Genomic DNA, 18,021 nt, shown 5'->3' with positions numbered 1-18,021 from the left:
TCCTGCTGCTACTCAGTGAGCCACTAAACCATGCGTTGTCTGTATTGCTCAACACCAAAGACAACGAGCATGAATTGAGACATTGTTAAACTAAGATTTTAGTTCACCAAAGAAATGATTACATTACATGAACCATGTAAACCAGAAAAACCCGTGGCATTGATTCTACGCAAACATGTGCCAGCATCTGAGTGTTAGTTGAGTAGCAGAGTCAAATTCAGATTTGGAAACAGAAAGATGGTCCCTTAACAATGCCCTAAGTCCCAAACACAAAAGGTTGATGCAAGCGTCACAGTAACCTATTTTGATCTCTCAAAAATTACTTAGCTCCAGGTAGAAACTCTAAATCAGTGATAAATCCAGCTTAATAATGGATTAGTTATCCTTCTCAAAGTAGAACAAAGGCTCTAAGAGATATCAGTGTAATCTTAATGAAGACATCCAGCCCTGCTTTCCATTCCTGTCCCCATTCCTTGGATGCTTCCATTAGTTCAAATGCTCCATATACGTCTTTACAGTAGCATTGGTGAAGCGTGTGTTTTAACAGGGAAAGTTTAAAAATAGTTCATCTTCCTTTACCCTTTCAGAAGTGATAGCATACGTGCATTTTGCTTTCTTGCAAATCTAAGCCTGCCTCAATAGTGGAAAGCTTGCAAGTCTTCCTCGCCGTTCTTTGCCCCTACTGTTACTACCTTGCTAGCCTAACGGAAAACAAAAGCTACCTACATATTCCTTAACAGAGACTGTAAAAATGAGCTCACTTCAAAGCCAATTTCATTTCATTAAACTTTAGTTAAATACACATTTATACAATTAAAGAGCCTTTAATAGAAGCACAAGGTTTTTTAGACACTATAGAAAGTTATGTCCTGACATTAGCTGGATCTTTTTCTTTTGCAACACATGGAAGGTACACAAAATCGTATTTATAAGCCAAACGTAAATAGCTCAACTCTGTTGTTGCATCACAGGGCAAAGATGAAAAGATCAATAACAGGATTTGCTGCAACAGACTTCCGGCAAGTGTTGCACGTAAAAGATTACCTCTTTCTCACCAGTTATGGGAAATAACTCAGTAACATCCCTTCAAACCTCAAAGAAACACTCATAGAAAGAGTTTACATATATTAATCTCGTTCAGCAGCATTAGAGCACATGGCTTGAACATGCAGAAGGGTGGGCATGGGAGGGCAGGGAGCCCACCCAGAGGCTGTGGGCACGTCCCCTATCAGCCAGGCCTCGCTGATGGCCCACACCAGGACAGAAACTGCCAGTGCCAGGGGGGGCTTTTCCTTTTCAAAACGCAGTGGCCAAATCCTATACAGTGGGAGAAGTCTGGATAGTTGGTGTCCTACTGAAAACAAAATTCACACCATCAGCTGAGGATGCGTCTGCTAGAGACGGTGTTCAGTGTGACAGTGCTTTGAAGTCTTCCAGTGCTATTTTAGCATTCATCTCCTCCCTCTCCAACAAGCCATGTATGATTTATAGCCCATTATCAGAGTTTGGCTTTGAAGTGTAAGTCATAGCCAGTACTCAAGATTATCCCAAATATAAAAGGGAAAGCACATAGAAAGGATTTAAAAAAAAAAAAAAAGGGGGTGGGGTGGTGGAAGAGGCCAACAGTCTAAGGATGAAACAGCAAAATCATTCTGCCGGCTCTGGGGAAGGGCGGGAAGCAGGGCAGATGAGGTACCTGCGGCCCGGCTCTGGTCAGCCACAGCGGCGGCACCGGGCCCGCCCCGCCTGAGGGGAGCCGCCACCCCGCGCCCGCCCCGCGCCCTTCGCGCCAGCTGCGCGCGCCCCATCCCCCCCCCCCCCCCCGCCCCCTCACCGCCCTGCCCGCCCGGGAGCTGGCCCGTCTGCAGGCCAGCCGGCCATCGTCCGAGGTGTGGAAAAAAACCAACACCCCTTTTACCAGATGAACAGAGCCGAACGCGAAGCCTTCAGGCAGCAATCCCTCTCCGTAACACCTCTGAATCCACTAAAAGCCCGGGCAGCTCTCCCGAGTCCTCCTCACTTTACCTCCTCAGACCGCCGCCTGGCAGGCGCCATTTTCCCCCCGTGTGCGTCCCCCCCGCCAGCTGAAGGGCAGCTTTGAGGGAACACACTCAGCCCTGCTGCAAACCAAGAAAACTCATGTGTAAATGCAACTTACCCTGCCCACAAGCAGCTGCGGCTGCTTTTTAATTTTCAAGGTGAATCAGAAAATTCTAGATTTAAAATATTCAGGATTTGGTATTATTTTATTTGTCCTCAGGAAAAAAAGAAAAAAAAAAAGATAAAGTTGTTACAAAGAAAGGAACTTTAATTCGCAGGCAATACAGAACAGTCCCGTCAGTGGCAGAATACCACAGTATATACAGAACACAGCAGCAGCACCTGGTGGCAACAAACACAACATCATTAACCTAAAGCTGGAAAGTTGCTGATGTCTGTGACATCCCACTGTAAATGTAGGTGTTATTAAAAATTACAAACTGCCCTGTAATGACTTTTATAACCTCCTGTGCAGCTGCTCCTGTAAAAAAAGAGAGACAAACCAGAAGTTAGTTAGCACATCGTATTTAAAAAAACAGTAAAAGACTTATTTATCTTGACACAAATTAATTTGGAAGCACCTGATACAACTCCTAGAAGTAGTGAAAGGCATTTTTTCCTCCTAAGTATACAACAGGCTCAGAAAGCTGCTACTCCAAAGGTCAGCTTTACATACACTGTGCTGTATATACTTCCTCTCTGTGTGTATGTGTACACACACAGAGTAAAAATGTGAGCAGACAGACCCATGCAAGTTGTGAATTCTCCGAATGAAACAGAGAAGTTCAATTAAAAAAAACAACCACCATGTACAGTTAAATGAACTGAAGGGTCAGTTGACTGTGATCCCTTTGTGTTCTGCTGTAGCATGAAATATTCTGTTATTTCTTTAACAGTTATCTTCACATATTTTTCTAATGCACTGCACATACAATTTTTCACTTAATCAGGAAAAGATACCTACATCCATGGAGTATTTAGTACATAATTATCTTCAGCACCATATGAAGCCAAATACCATAAGTTAACTGATATATCAATTTTGAGCATCCATTAAAATGAACTCAGTTTTGGTAATACCTGCAGGTTGAATTAAGGTAAGCAATCTATATTTAATAGATACTTAACATACATATATTGTGTTAATTTAAAGGATTAACACAAAGCCTTCCAAGCATTTTATTTTTAAACACATTTTTAAGCTACTAGAATTGATCTGCTGAGATTTAAGTTTATCTGGTTTCTTTTACTGACTTTAAACCCCTGCTGTGTCTTTTTCTATACGTCACATCTGGAGTATGAAGTGGGAGGATTTTGTTCTAATTCTTTGACTACAGTCTGTGATTACAGTCTCTGCTCTGACAATACAAAGTAATTAACAGCGGAGCTTCCGACTCAAGTATGTACTACAGCAGGTTGGTTGGTTTGTGTGGACCTCAGAAATACAGTGGCATTCTTACCTCCCATGAAGGCAGCAATAGCATGTGGCTCAGCAGCTCCATAGCGACAACTGGACAGCAAAGTAACAATTAGTACTTTCAGGTCAGTTTTACCCACAAAGTCGACCCTTAAGATACAATACTTACAACTCATGAACATAGTCATCTTTCACCACTACAGACAACCCATGTTCTTGTAAGAAACCAGTAAGGCATGATTTTAGTTTTCCAATATCATCTTCTACCTGATAGTTGTAGACACCTGGAAAATAAGTTACCTGTTTCATCACAGAACTGTAACTCATATTCAAAGTTAATGGGTTTAAATAGCAGCATATTTTATTTTTCTGAAAAGTTTCTATGTTGATTACTATACTGGAGTATTAATACTACAGTAATAACAATAATTGAGTATTCTGTTGTTGGTACTCATTGTAACGACAAATTACTGCATAGCTGAACAGATTTATAACCCATGGAACCCATTTCAGTGGTATAAATTCAGACTTCCTAAGTTCCCACACAGAAAAAAATCTTGCTTTAATTCTCACATTCTTCTAGTCACATTAATATGGAAACAAAACTACAACTAATGCCATATTTGTAGCTTATAGCTAGTATTATAGTAAGTATTGGATCTTCATATTTCTTTTGATGACATGAAGTAACTCTGGTATTAACATACCTGGATATCTACCATGCTGCTTGTAAAATCTATCTACAGCCCGTAGCATCAAGTACAGCACTACTTCACTGTCTGGGTTATCCATACGAGAAACTGCAAACAGCAAGAGAACTGGTTAGCTAGTACAGATGAAACGGGAAAAGAAAGGTTTTGTATTACTTGAAATCAAGTATTTTCCATGTGATTGAACTGTAAAATCTGCAGTAAAAAGAAGTCTGAATGGAAACAACCTGCAGCTGAGGATCTCAGCGAGCCGACTGCCAGATACACAATTTTGACTCGAGAGTATATGACAAAACCATACCATATGTATTTGATATAAACTTCAGTAAAGATATTCACGTTTCAACTGTGACAGCTGTTACAACATCAAATGGGATATCCCTTACTTGTAATTTTGGGATTTGAAACATATGCTTCATGTATTTAACTAACAACTGCAATTATAAAACAGGTCTTAAATCCCTTAACATACAGCTCAGTAGTCTAACTACTTAAATCACATTGCATATTACCAATTAGTTCAAGGCGCTTTCACTTAAGTTATAAATATTACAAAATGTACGCGTAAGCAAAATGCATACACTTTGTATATGCAAGTCCTCTGAAAGTTTTGGACAAAATGTATAAGCTTAATTTAAAAAATCATGATAAAAAGTATTTCCAACTTTTAAAGTTTTTAATATATGCAGGTTCAAAAAATAAAATGCAGTATTAAGTAACTAGTTTGCTAGTTCGCATACTGAAAAGATAAGCTGACAGGGACCAATACAGTTATTCTCATATCTTTAGTCAGGTGGAAGCACCTTTCCAGCTCTGTCAGAAACAACTGAGGTACAGAAAAAGAGAAATTTGAAGAAAGCTGTGTTTTATCATGTGCTATCAAGAATAAAATCTGCAATGACAAAAAAACCCAAAACATGCAATCTCTAATGCCATTCTTGAACCTTCAAAATCAAACTGATTTCAACATTCTAGACTTCAAAAAACCCATACTTCTAGTTGACACCAAATTATAAAACTGCATAATGAAACAGCACGTGTAATATACAATTCTTTGTGATAACAAAACCATTTCAAGCTGAAAATGCAATTAAAGTAGGTGCCAAAAAAGTACTTACTGATTTCATCCTTGTTAAAGGTGTTTAAACCATATTCTTCAGATAGAGATCTACATCGCACTACTCTGAGAAAAGCTGAGTTGCTGCCTAAGCAGAGGATGCAGAAAGGAGAACATTACCTACTTGAATGCGTCACAAATTACTAAACACTTGTATCTCTGATGTGTTAAACATGAAAGACTGAAATTATAATTTCATTTAACACTTTTCTGTTTCTTTCAGTGGCCTGGAGTCATAAAATCAATTAAACTACATTTAGGTCTATGATCACAAGTATTTTAGTGAAATACTTCATGCCGCTTTACTTCTAGAATCTAAACATATCTGCCATGTTAATGTAACAGCTCACATGTTTAGCTCTCCTATAGTAATTCATCAATCACTGCCATCAACTTCATGTTTGCCTCTTCCATGCTGCAAATGAACATGGGTTCTCTCCGTGACATCTACCACTGCCCCGCATATTCGCAATTAACATTCTAACAGTACAGCTATGAGCACGAGAAGGTTCTTCTTCAGTATCATCGCTATGAAACAATCCGATGTGCAGCTGCTATGACCTAGCACTCGGGTACGAGCAACTGCGAGGTTCTCAAAACTCCCAGCATATGATATGTCAACAGGGAGGCAGCATGCTCTTGGCTACGCGCTTACAGAACAATTTTCCAGTTGCTCATGGATGGATAATCATGAGATGGATGCTCATCTAGGCTGCTGTGTGGACACGTACACATATCCAGAACAGACATAACCTAAAATGCCATCAACAATACTGCTCACTGCATCCCTGTTTTACCTTTTCAGACTACCAGAAGTTTTCAGAGCCTGCAAAAGTGGAGGACAACTGCTACCTGTTGTTTGGACCTGAAAAAACATTGTATCTTTTAAAAGCCAACTTTTATGGCCTCACTACTGAGAGATGCTGAACATATGTTACTTACACTAAAGATGAGGGATGCAACTGCTAAACACTCAAAAAATTCAAATACCAAGTTACTAATAACATTATAATTCAAAAGTTTTGTATTATTTGATCATTTGCATAAACACAGCAACAGAATCCAAGCATACTCACAAAGCAATTTTAATTCTCTCTCTGAAATAGACTCAGGTGCCTAAAAGAGAGAATATACTCATTCCAGTACATACAATGACCAGAGAATTTATATTTCCAGAGATACTAATATATTAATTGCTAAATAGCTTTTTTTTTTTTACAAGAACAACTAGTTATCTTAAACTGCAAATTATACATCCCTGTATGTCTTATGTCTTAATTTTATATGGCCAAACCAGAAGTGATAAATAAAACAGACTACAGATATTAAATTTCATTAGAACTTACTTAAGCCTTTTGAAAACAATGAGGTAATTAAGCCTTCTCTTTTCATATCTGTCTCCTGCGACTTATTTCTGTACAGAATGTCAGGGAAAAAAATATTTGTAACCTGTCAGAATGGCCGAACATTTGTAATTACCTTGCCTAGGGATTGTAACAATTTAGCAGCATGGTTACCAACAGCAGCGATATCCTTCTTTGCTTTTTCACGGTATCTGTTAATAATAAAATAAGTCTTAATAATTAGAGTATAAAGCCATTGACCTCACAGTGAAGATAATTCTTTTTATTTTGTATTATGAAAATAAAATACAAGGCACATGAACGGATGTGAGCTACCTCTTATTACCTCTCTGTATGATATTTTGGCATGGCTGAGCTGTTCATTAAACGTGTGGCTTAAAAACTACATGCTGAACAGTTTTCTAGAAACCATTTAAAATTACAATTAATATTACTACAGTCAGAGGAAGAATATTAAGTAGTTTCAGTAAAACAGCTGTATGCCCTTCATTGGGTTTCTTTTATTAATTTCTGTATTTTTCTATTTTTAGCCATAGCATATTAGTTCTGTTAATAACTATGACAATGCAAACACCTCAACAACAGAGTATTTAATAAAATTCTATTTAAGAGCTCACTTTAAGGACTGCAACTGTTTTATCTGCAAAGTAAAACCTGTAATGCTTATTGGAATTGAGAACTTAAGTATGTAATGATTTGTAAATTCAGGACTAATGCTTACAGAATTCAGATTTGCAGGCTAGAGTATCTGCAAATCCAAGCAATTATGGTTTCATGTAGCAAAACAACAACACAAATTCTTGGCTTTACTGTCGTTATACAAAGCAACTTCCATGAAGCAATAGCAATCAATTATTTTAGACATGTAACAGGTTTAGATTCTTTATATCCATCTTTTTAATGCTATTTGTCACAGTTCTGAGGAATGCATCTCTAAAATTACAGATTCCATTTTAATTAGTAAATACTATTAAGGCACAAAATCCTTTTTCTAGTAGAGGCTGTGTCTCAATCTATGAAGAAACGATCAAAATATGTTAGAAATAATACTTTCTTACTTAAACAATTGAACAGGACAACTGCACAGACAGATTTAGAGTCTTCTGAAAGATAATGCTTCACTAAAGATTATAAAAAAAAGGAGGATGAAGCAATCAACTGTGAAGAAGCTGTGGTAACACTGTAAGACAGTCTTTTTGCCCCAGCAGTTTGCATCATGTCCAGGATGCACAGGAACAGTAAGTTTATGTTGAGGATACACGCATTCAGAGATGGTCTCCCTAAAATCTTGATCCGCACTGATGCTGTTCAGAATTTGCAGTTCATGTTCCCCCACAAAGACTCTGCCCTTCCTTACCTACCAAGCACTCAATTCTAATGAATGCCCTTTGAAGGAAGTAACTAGTAAACTACAATTCCTGTACCCAGGTTGACATATATATTGAGGAGAAAAAACACAAGGTTGTCTTTAAGCAACAATCTGCTTTGGACAGCAGCAGCTGGGCTATGGGATGTACCTACAGGAAAGCCTTTACTGGACCTGGAACTAAGAAAAGTAGTCACTTACTAGCCAACCTTAGGAAACTGGGATGCACTGAAGGCTTAGGCCCTGGTTCCAAACGGCAAATAACACCTATACAGACAGCAGATAGTGCCAGGCTGCTGTGCTTCCCACACCTCGTCTCACTCCAGCCCCACATACACACTTTTTTTTTTAAATACAGGAATCCATGCACTTTGTGAGGTGTGAAGTCATCACTACTTACTATCATTAGTAACTATTAAAGGAAAAAAATTTTATACTTACACATTTTGCAATTTGATAAATCTACTGGAGTCTGCTATCATATCAGGAATAGTGCCCCGGACAGGCAGGCTTCCTTGCCCCTCGTTTGCCACAAATTCCTTTACAGCTCGAGCCAAAATCCAGAAAGAGGGTGACTGCAAATGCATGAGACACAGTTATGTACACAAATGTTACTCATGATGCTTTTTCTACATTTAAGTCTTAATTTAATTAATTCATTACCTGCTCTGTGAGTTTTATGCAGCAATCATCATTAAAAATCTCTTCAATACACCTCGGAATCTACGAAAAAAAATGGATTGGGTTGTTTATTTACTTGACTTCCAATTTCTTGAATTATCTCAACACTCATTACATAGGTGAGCCAACTGCAAGTGACATCAAATTCATGCCAAAATATTCTCTGAATCTTACATAGTGCTTCTCAGACACATTTCAAATAGTAGCACTGCCTGAGAACAAGGCACATGCTTCTGATCAAGATGAATGTTACAAACAAAATCTCACCTTAAAGATTTAAAAAAAAAACCTGGTAGCAAGCATCAGCAAAAGGTACTACCAGTCCCAGCTACCCATCCTATCTGCTAGAGGCAGAGGAGCAAAAAGGCTGGGGAAGTGAAAAGGGGCTGCAAAAGTAAAGTGTTTTGACTCCTTAACTGCTGCAGTTCACCCTGGCACAGAAACTGAAACCACTCCTTAATATCCGGGGTCACAGCTTGTAGTAGCTGAGAGGACAGCACCAAGTTTTACCTGCTGCTTCCTTGGGAGATTTAACATGACAATCCAAGCAAGGATCAGCACAGTTCAAATGAAAATGAAAAGTAATCTAGAAAGAATCACAGAATGTGCTTTTACCCCATGCAGCTTTTACAATTTACCATGGATGAGAGATGAAGGAAATCAGAGCTCAATTCTAAATCATGAGTTACTACTTCAGTATTATTTAAAACAATGAAAACGTCAATTTTTATGTTTTTAAGCTTGATCAGTTTACAAAAGGAATTTAACATGTTTCTTCAAGAGGTAAGTAGTGAATTTGCTGAGTCAGAGGTCCCTTGCAGCCCTTGATTTCTATATAGAATAAATACTGTATTTATTGAAGCAACCAGCTTCAATATGGCACAATTTCCACAAATGCTTTCCAGGTCGCTCGGCAATGTATTTCAGTCTATCATCATCCACATCAGTGACTGCCAATTCTTTGTAACTGTACCAAGCACTTAACAGATTTTCTTTTACAGGCTAAACTGCAAAAGTCTAAGACAGGAATGAACTACTAATGAACTCTGGTTACTGACTCACTCTATACTTGAACTCAAGTCTTCAAGAAGGAAAAGTAACTTCCTTGCATGAGTGAGGAAATAAAAAGAATTGCCAGGTCAATTCTGATTTCTAGAATTTCTAGTCCTGTATTACTTCACATTATTTCATTTAAAAATTGTACTAATCCTGCTTTACCTAAAAATAGATGTTGCAAATGGAATTCCTGTCCTAGAAGTGCATAATATGATCTGAAAAAAACACAAAGCAGTTGAAATTTCTTTAGTTTTATCATATAAATGTTTATTTTACCTCTGTTGTATTTAATGCTGTGTTCACATTCTTTATAGCTTCTTCAAAGTTTTCCTCATCTTCTGGGGTCCCATTTTCATTCTTTAGGATACCTTATTGAAAAGAAATTCAACATGCAATTCCCTGAATTACATCTTATTTATGTCTTACCAAGAGAACAGACTGGCTCTGCGTGTTTTTGTGGCATTAAAGCTAATCAGCAAAGAACCGAATTACCAGTAAGATGTATACATAGTTAGTTTTAGCAGTAGATTCTGCATATAATTCATTCTCCTGTGATGTTTAATAGCAGTTACTTGTCTCAAAAATACCAGTTTGTGTGTGAGAGATAATAAAATTTAACAATAACTAAACTAACGTAGATGGAAATAAAAAGGCAGTTCAATTCTCTTCCCCTTTCCCAATAATGTGTTGGGGTTTTTTTCCTTAAATTTTTCAAATACTTGTGAACCCACACAGCATGCCAGACCAAGGAATGGACTCTACTAAAAACCTGATTTAAGCAAAGGTAATTACTAGAGATCAGAACGTTTCCATGGCCCAGCCTGGGGATAAGGATGACAAAACCACCCAGCAATTTGCACATATGCCAACGTGAAGTGACAAAATATCAAAAATTTAGTTAATGTTTTTATTCTACAAATCAAATATTTAAGACAGATGCATTTGTAAGATCTAGAAATACGTCAATTTCAGCACCTGCAAAATTAGATTAAAACACTTGCACCAATGACATCTGTTCACACACTGGTTATAGTGTATTCAGTAGCTACATAATCTGTCTCTCTCGACTGGTCATTCAGAGATGCAATAACCTGCAGTTTGGCGAGTCAACTGCCCAACCAACTTGCAGTTAATAATAATTCCAGTGTCAAAAGCCACCTGGTTTCCTCTATCACATTTTCCATGTTAATTACCAACATCTTCTACAGGATTTTCTCTTAAGGCCTTTCCTCCCACCCACATCAAAACACACTCCTGATCTTCAACAGCAAACAGTATGAAACAATGCCAAACTGCATTTATAAGCAAGTTTGCGTTCTTAAGATCCACCTGTATAAAACAAGCATTTAGCAGAAGAATCATACTGCATAGGCCAGCAGATTTTTCATAAATTAACCCCAAGAGAACTTCTGATTATTTTTCAGGTATTGCCTTATATATTTCTGCCAGTATGAGCAGGTGACCCCTAGGCCATATATTACCTTGCCGTATCAGCTGTCTGAAGGCTTCTTTTTCTTTGTAAGTCTTAGGCAACTGCTCACTTTTCTGAATTGAAAAACACAAAAAGATTTTTTCTTTAAAATACCTACTACTAACCTCATTGTGTTCAGACTGCTGAACTCTAGGAGTCTGTCATTGTTCGCATACATTCACTTGTATTTCAATTAGTTGGGTTTTTTTTAATGATTCTACCTTGTTATCTTTGTTACACAGTGCCAAAACAACCACCTAGTTTAGAAAAGACATCAATAATAAGAACAACAACAACAATAATAACAACAATAGACAGGTGACTTATCCAGTTTTGCAACATACCTCGTTGAACCATTTTGTTAGATACTTGGCTACAATCACAATCCATGGAGTGTGACTATGGTCCTGTAATTGAACAGCAGAGAAATCTTTGTCAAGTTGAGAAAAGATAAAAACAGGAAACAAATTAAAAACCTATTTTAAATGTCTCCTAACATCCCTTCCACTATTCTGAAGACACAGAACATGTTCCAGATTTTGATTCAGAAAGAACATTCTCTAACTACAACACAAACCATTAAAGTATTATTCTTTTACTTTAAAAAAAGGGTGTCTCAGCCAAGTTCTCCAGTATTTTTCTGGAGTGGAACTTATGCTGTGCACAAATACCCACACTGCAAAGTTCTGCATAAGTAGGTAATCATAAAAATAAAAATTAAAGAGGGAGTGAGGGGGAATCAGTCTAATGAAAGATCAAGTCATTCAAAAATATTCCCTACCTCCCAAGGCCCTGACTTGCTTAAGGTTTAAATACACACTGTAACACTGGGGCAGAGATCAAAAATAGCACCTCACAACTGATTCTACAGTTGTCTCTGGTTCAGGTGAGACCTGACATCACAAAACCCCAAGTAATCTCTCAAGAGTCACTTCCATAGCATCCCTGCTCTATGCCTGCATCTGTCTTAGAGAATGTAGTGCAAACCACATACCAACCTTCTTGTCCATATGATCCAAGTCATAAGACTGAATGTGTTCCCTTAATTCTGGAAATGGTTTGTCCAGTCTCAGATCTTCTAACGTATTGTCAGGATGAGATTCAATAACTGTGAAAAAAATTATACAATGTATTTCACTGTGTTATGTTCAGCCCTCAAATCAGAGCTATACATCACATACAGTGTAACACCTTCTCGCTTACTGCTCAATTCTCAAAATAAGTGTTTTGCTTAAGTTAACTTTAATAGCAGGATAATCTCAAATTTCACTATTTGTGGCAATTCATAATTACTATGCATTCCTCAAAGAATGCTGCTGGTGATGAACTGCAAACAATGTAAGACTTAAATATCAAATACATCACAAGATGAAAAAAAAAATTCAGACTGACATTACATATGGAAGCTTTAAACCTTTTAGAAAAGTGTTTATTTCAGAAAACCCTCTAACCTGTATGTTCTTTAATAATGACTCTCATATAACCAACCAGTCCATAAGTCCTGCAGACGAGCAGAGGAACATTAAAATTCCAGAGAAGTTCAGCCAAACGCAGCAACGTACTGTAAGGAAAAACATATTTTAATTTTTTCCCAGATGTACAAGAGGACAACCGTTAATTATAACATTAACTCTTGTATGAGTTATTTGTGAAAAAGAAGCTGAGAGAACTAGTATTACCATAATTCTAAGCATATACGAATAATTTTATATGTGAACTTACACTAGGGCAGAAACGTGTTTATCCAGTTGCTTACTTATATTTCACTCCAAATACCAAACAAAAAACTTCTTTTGAGTTGTGAAAAAAATAATTAGATCTGTGTGTTGCACAAATGTAAATTCCAGTAGAGGCAGTTCTAATGAGAGATTTTTGAACAACACATAAGAAATACACTTTATTTGCAAGGGAATCAACACCTCAAAGATACAAGTTGGCTCTTATTTCTATGAGAGACAGTATCTCCAGCTCCGCTGTAAGGAAGGGGAGGAACAGCCACTTCCTTAGAAAAGCAAGATTTAACAATCATCCGTCCAGCAACATCTTGCTTCTGTGGAGGCAGCATGTCTGGTGAAACAGAAGCATGTTCTTCTCCCCCAGGTTTCTCAGTACTCAGAGCTGTCATTCTTGATCTGCACCTCTTACTGGAAGGCAGCATACAAGAGGCCTCTCATGAGCAAGAGGTAAAAAAAAAAAAAACAAACCCCAAACAACCCCCAGAACTTCTGGTCTTGACAAACTTTACATGGGAAATATAATTACATACACATGTAAATTGGAAAGAGTTATACAAACGATAAAATAAATTTCCAAAGATCTGAAGTTATCACATACCCTATTATCTGATAGGTTTTACATTAGAAAAATACTTGTTACAGTGATTTTGGACCAGAAACAATTTTCACTACAAAAAAAGTATGTGACAGACAAATGCACCTGAAACAGCACCTGGGAGTCACACATGGATCTGAAACAGATTTTAAACTATGTATTAACATATAGAAACATGCCATTTACCGTAATTTTCCTTCACAGTGACAGAGTTCTGTTTTGCCAAGTTTTCCTGCAAGAATAGCCTGCAGTTGAAACCCGCTTTTACAACTGAACAAAATCAAACTTTAGATGATTCTTTACCTTTCTGGTAGTTGTGTTGCAACCACTAAGTTAAACCGACTGAAAAAGGAAGGGTCATTGTCCAGAAGTTCTTCTGCACTCTAATTAGTAAGGGGGGGGGAAAAAAACTGTCAGGAAACACTGAAAATTTCTGAATACACATTGTCTGTTCAAAATTGATCATAAAGTGTGAAGTGAAAGTTACACAATTATGAAGTTACAAAATAACGTTTAAAGTACATCAATTGACTTTTTGCAGATAACTTAAGATCTCCTTCCTCCAATGCTGTTTTATCATGAAGCTATTTCAACATTAAAAAGACAACACTTAGCTATTATTTCATACTTTTATCACGTTGCATAACAGGAAACATACAACTAACACAGGAAAACAAACCTCTTCAACAAAGTTTCCAGTAACATCATTGTTCAATTCTTGCAAGAGCTCAGTGGCACTCTGGGCACGATTCTGTTTCAGAACAATCAAAACAACATTTAACCACTTGAAATGTAGTTTATACAGTATAACAGTACCATATATGTTACATACTAAAAACCCAAACAAAACCAAACACCTCCACTGCCACCTCCCCCCCAAAAAACACAACACAATTTCATCATAAGCTAGGGTTTTTTATTCCAAGCCCTGCTTATCTGAAGAAAAAATAAACCCCATAACAGCTGGCACTTGTTTGAGACCATTTTTAATAGTATTTTAAAAACAAAACTTATATAACAGTTATTTATTAATTTCCAGCTTTACTGCAGAATTTCCAGGAGTCACCCATGCCTTTTTGCGATTAGCCCTCCATTTACCTCTCTACTCTTATCTTTACTCCTTCAACCTCAATGCTCTTCCACCTCACCCTTCCAAAAATTTTCTTAACCCTGTTGCATTCATTTTTTTTTGTGCAATCTCGCCAAAACTGAGCTTATTTTCTCACGAGCAACTAAAAAGTAAGCATGGGGAACTCCATCAGAGTAAATCGACTTTAACTTAAACATGCATGTCTTTAGCATTACTCATACTACTGTATTTCACTATTTATGGAATACTTCCATGCTTTCAATACATCTAAAGTGACATTTATTACCACCTTACCTGACCGATATGGCTTTTTTGTAGAAAGAAACTGAAAAGGAGACAAGAAAAAAAGCTACATGTCAATTTTGGTTTGAAAAAAAACAACATTAAAGCTACACTGTGTAGGGCAGAATATGTTGTTGACTCATGCACAACAAACCAAAGGGGACTGTGCTTTTCTTCTCACTGCTGCTGTGTTTTCCTCACCATTAGGTTCGTAAGGAAACTCTTCAATGCCCAAGCCACAAACCTTCAAAGTAAGACACACCAAGCTCCTCTAGAAGCCAGGATCATACAGCAGATTTTTTTTCACTAGACTAACGAAGGACTCATCAGTATTAATTTCTGCATGTAATGGAATATCCTTCTCCCTCATATAACCCCTGTAAGTAGACCAATTTTGTAGGTATCTACCTCAACTGTAAGAGAAAGTGATCTAGAATTAGTAGACTTTTTTTTTTAACAGGGTTTGTAAAGAATTTCTTATCCTTTCCCCTGCTGCGCAGTCTTTCAAAGCTATGAAAGCTAATAAATGGTTATCAGTCACACTTTCACAATGATAAACTAATGGAAAGTTAATTATCTTCATCACCAAAATAATGGAAAACACATGTAGCCATGCTGAAACACAAGAAAATCTTGCATTATCATAGACTTGTAAGGTACAAACACAGCAACTAAGAAAAACGTCGAATTTAGCAGCTAACATGAAAGTGCACGCCGCATATGTCAATATCCAAAACCACAAAACACTTAGAGAAACACAGGCTTTTAAAAGTATTTTATAGGACTTCTTAACAAGTATAGAGATGGAACTATTTATAAAACCCTGTTACTTCTCAAAATGTAATGGAAATCAGGAACAAACCTACTTATTTCCAACATCTTCTCCAGAAACCTGATGCCCATCGACAATTGTAAATGAACCAATACCTTGGAGAAAAAAAAAATTAATACAACTAGGCATTATGAAGTTAACAGATACATTACAACGAAAATACAGAAGAGGTATCTATTTACCTGGTAGCACTAAGTTTTTGAGTATTTCGGTTCCTGTTGCTGTTGCATTTATCACACAAACATGGGCAGATTCTAACGCTTCTTGTCCGTGGTCACCCCACAATCTATATGGGGATGGAAACCAAAATTATGAAATTATTTCATTTCACATCATAAAGTCAATACAAAGAAAGAAATGAAAACCATTACAAATGGAGGCTAGTGTGCTACTTTCCATTCATTGTTGACAGAAGCTGAATAGTACTAACCAGTATAAGTTTTCCCTAATAAGATGTACTGTGGCAAACTTCGAAGTTTCTAACGAGCCCCCCGATTTTACTGACGCTTTGTTCTCTCCATCTTTACGCCATATGAATGCACGCACCTTGCTCTGTTGTCATGTATTTAACTTTTAAAAAAGTCACCAGGAGTCAAAACACTCCTTAGGCACGTTTTGTCCTAAACCTTAACACTCTCTTTTTCATCTGTTCTTATGAATAATGCCTTCCTGTATCGTTTATAATTTATAATACAAGACACTGAAACGCACAAGCAGATGGAAATGCCTCTTAACGAGTGTAGTCAGGTATTTAAAGCATCTATAAAATAGCATTCAAGCTGACATCGGGACCCGTCGGTGCTCGGTCACAGACGGCCCTGATTTCACAGGGACGGGCACGTTACCCGCCGCAGCCGCGGCGGAGAGAGTTACCGCACAGAAGCCGCAATCCACGGCAGCTGCTACCGACACCGTCAAGCGTACGCCAGCATGGGGGAGCGACCCCGGCCCCGACCCGGCGAGCCCCACACGCGGCCGGCCCGGCCCCAGCCCCAGCCCCGCCGCAGCGCACGGCCCGGGGCTCGGCGGCAACCGCGGCGGCCAAGGGCAGCGCCCGGCGGGGCCCCCGCTCCGCAGGCCCGGCGCCTCAGCAGGCAGCCGCTGCCGCGGGCCCGGGCCCGGCCTGCCGCGACAGGCGGCGACAGGCACCGCGGCAACCCCTGCCCGCCCGGCCGGGACGGCGGAGCCCCGCACAGCCGGGCACGCCGCAGCCGCGCTACCTCAGCTGCCGGTCGTATCGCTGCTCCTTGAGGCTGGCCCTGCCCGCCTGCGCCATTGCCGCACGGCCCCGCTGCCGCCAGGCGCTGCGCAGGCGCGGGCAGGCCCAGGCGCTGGGGGCCGCCGGCCTGTGAGGGGCCAGGGCACCACCCCGCCCCTTCCCACCGCCCGCGCCGCCTCAGGGCCGGGCCGCGCCCGCGGGGTCGGGCGGCTTGCGGGAGCGGCTCGGTGCCGGCGGGCTGCGCCCCGCACGGCGCGTTGAAGCACGGCCCCCCGGCGGCACCGGGCCCCAGAGCCGAGGTGCCCCGGCCGCTACCGGGCGTTACCTCCGGGCCGCGGGGCTCGACCCCGGGCTCCTCCTGCGGGTCCCGGGCGGTGCCGAGGCGCGGGGGAAGCGGCGGGGGGTTTGGCCGGTCCCCTGGGACGCGGAGGGGCCCACGCAGCCCCCGCGGAGCTGAGAGTGGCGGCTGGAGAAGGCGCTGCGGGCAGGGCCGGGCCTGGTGGCCTTGGGCGGCACATGGGGCTGGGGAGCCGCCAGCACGGGGACGGGGGGTGCGCTCTCCTTCGGGGAGGTGTTCCTAAAAATGCGGTACCAGAATTTCTGTTCCAAATGGGCCTTTTCCCTGACCGCAGCCCGCTCGCTGGTACGCGGCTGTGAAGCATTTTACAGCGAGCCGGGGCAGCAGCCCTTGCAGGGCCTGCTCCCAGAGAGACCCCGTTAGATCTGCTCTGCGGGGCGGGGGTGCGGGTGGCACTGGTTGGTACTGGGACAGTAACATCTGAACTCTCTGGTGCCTATGTACTGAGACAATAAAATCTGAACTCTCCTCTGCCGATGTACTCCTGTTAAGAAAATCTTTCTGGACAGGATCAATGTAGACTGCGCTATGAATGCGTACAAAAAAAAAAAAAGAGAGAAAACTCTCCTGTCTTTAAAAGTTTCAACCAACATCTCTGGCACTCGGCTGCAACAACAAAAGAGAGGTCCTGAAATGTGTGCACGGCTCCTGCCGATGTGTTAGCCCACAGAGGGGCACTCTGTTATC

General features: G+C 40.0%; 1 protein-coding gene across 2 annotated transcripts; it reads right to left on the bottom strand.

Annotated features, from left to right (window-relative positions):
* Positions 1-2,227: 2,227 nt before the first annotated feature.
* Positions 2,228-17,138, bottom strand: NAE1 (NEDD8 activating enzyme E1 subunit 1). 2 transcript variants are annotated; one of them, XM_055726710.1, is made up of 20 exons: positions 16,978-17,138; positions 15,940-16,043; positions 15,792-15,852; positions 14,938-14,968; positions 14,233-14,304; positions 13,857-13,936; positions 12,674-12,783; positions 12,221-12,330; positions 11,567-11,629; positions 11,233-11,296; positions 10,028-10,119; positions 8,678-8,737; positions 8,456-8,589; positions 6,764-6,839; positions 6,361-6,400; positions 5,286-5,372; positions 4,165-4,257; positions 3,627-3,741; positions 3,501-3,550; positions 2,228-2,521 (listed from the first exon to the last, which is right to left on the bottom strand). In XM_055726710.1, the coding sequence occupies exons 1-20, from the start codon at positions 17,031-17,033 to the stop codon at positions 2,412-2,414; spliced, it is 1,608 nt and encodes a 535-aa protein (XP_055582685.1). In that variant the 5' UTR covers positions 17,034-17,138; the 3' UTR covers positions 2,228-2,411. The 2 variants fall into 2 exon arrangements, with proteins under 2 accessions (XP_055582685.1, XP_055582686.1); XM_055726711.1 differs by having other exon boundaries at positions 15,788-15,852; positions 16,978-17,011.
* Between the last annotated feature and the right edge of the window lie 883 nt (positions 17,139-18,021).

Source organism: Falco cherrug, chromosome 14 (genome assembly GCF_023634085.1).
Source record: "Falco cherrug isolate bFalChe1 chromosome 14, bFalChe1.pri, whole genome shotgun sequence".
In the NCBI taxonomy this organism is placed as follows: domain Eukaryota; kingdom Metazoa; phylum Chordata; class Aves; order Falconiformes; family Falconidae; genus Falco; species Falco cherrug.
This window is presented reverse-complemented; position numbering and strand designations above follow the sequence as displayed.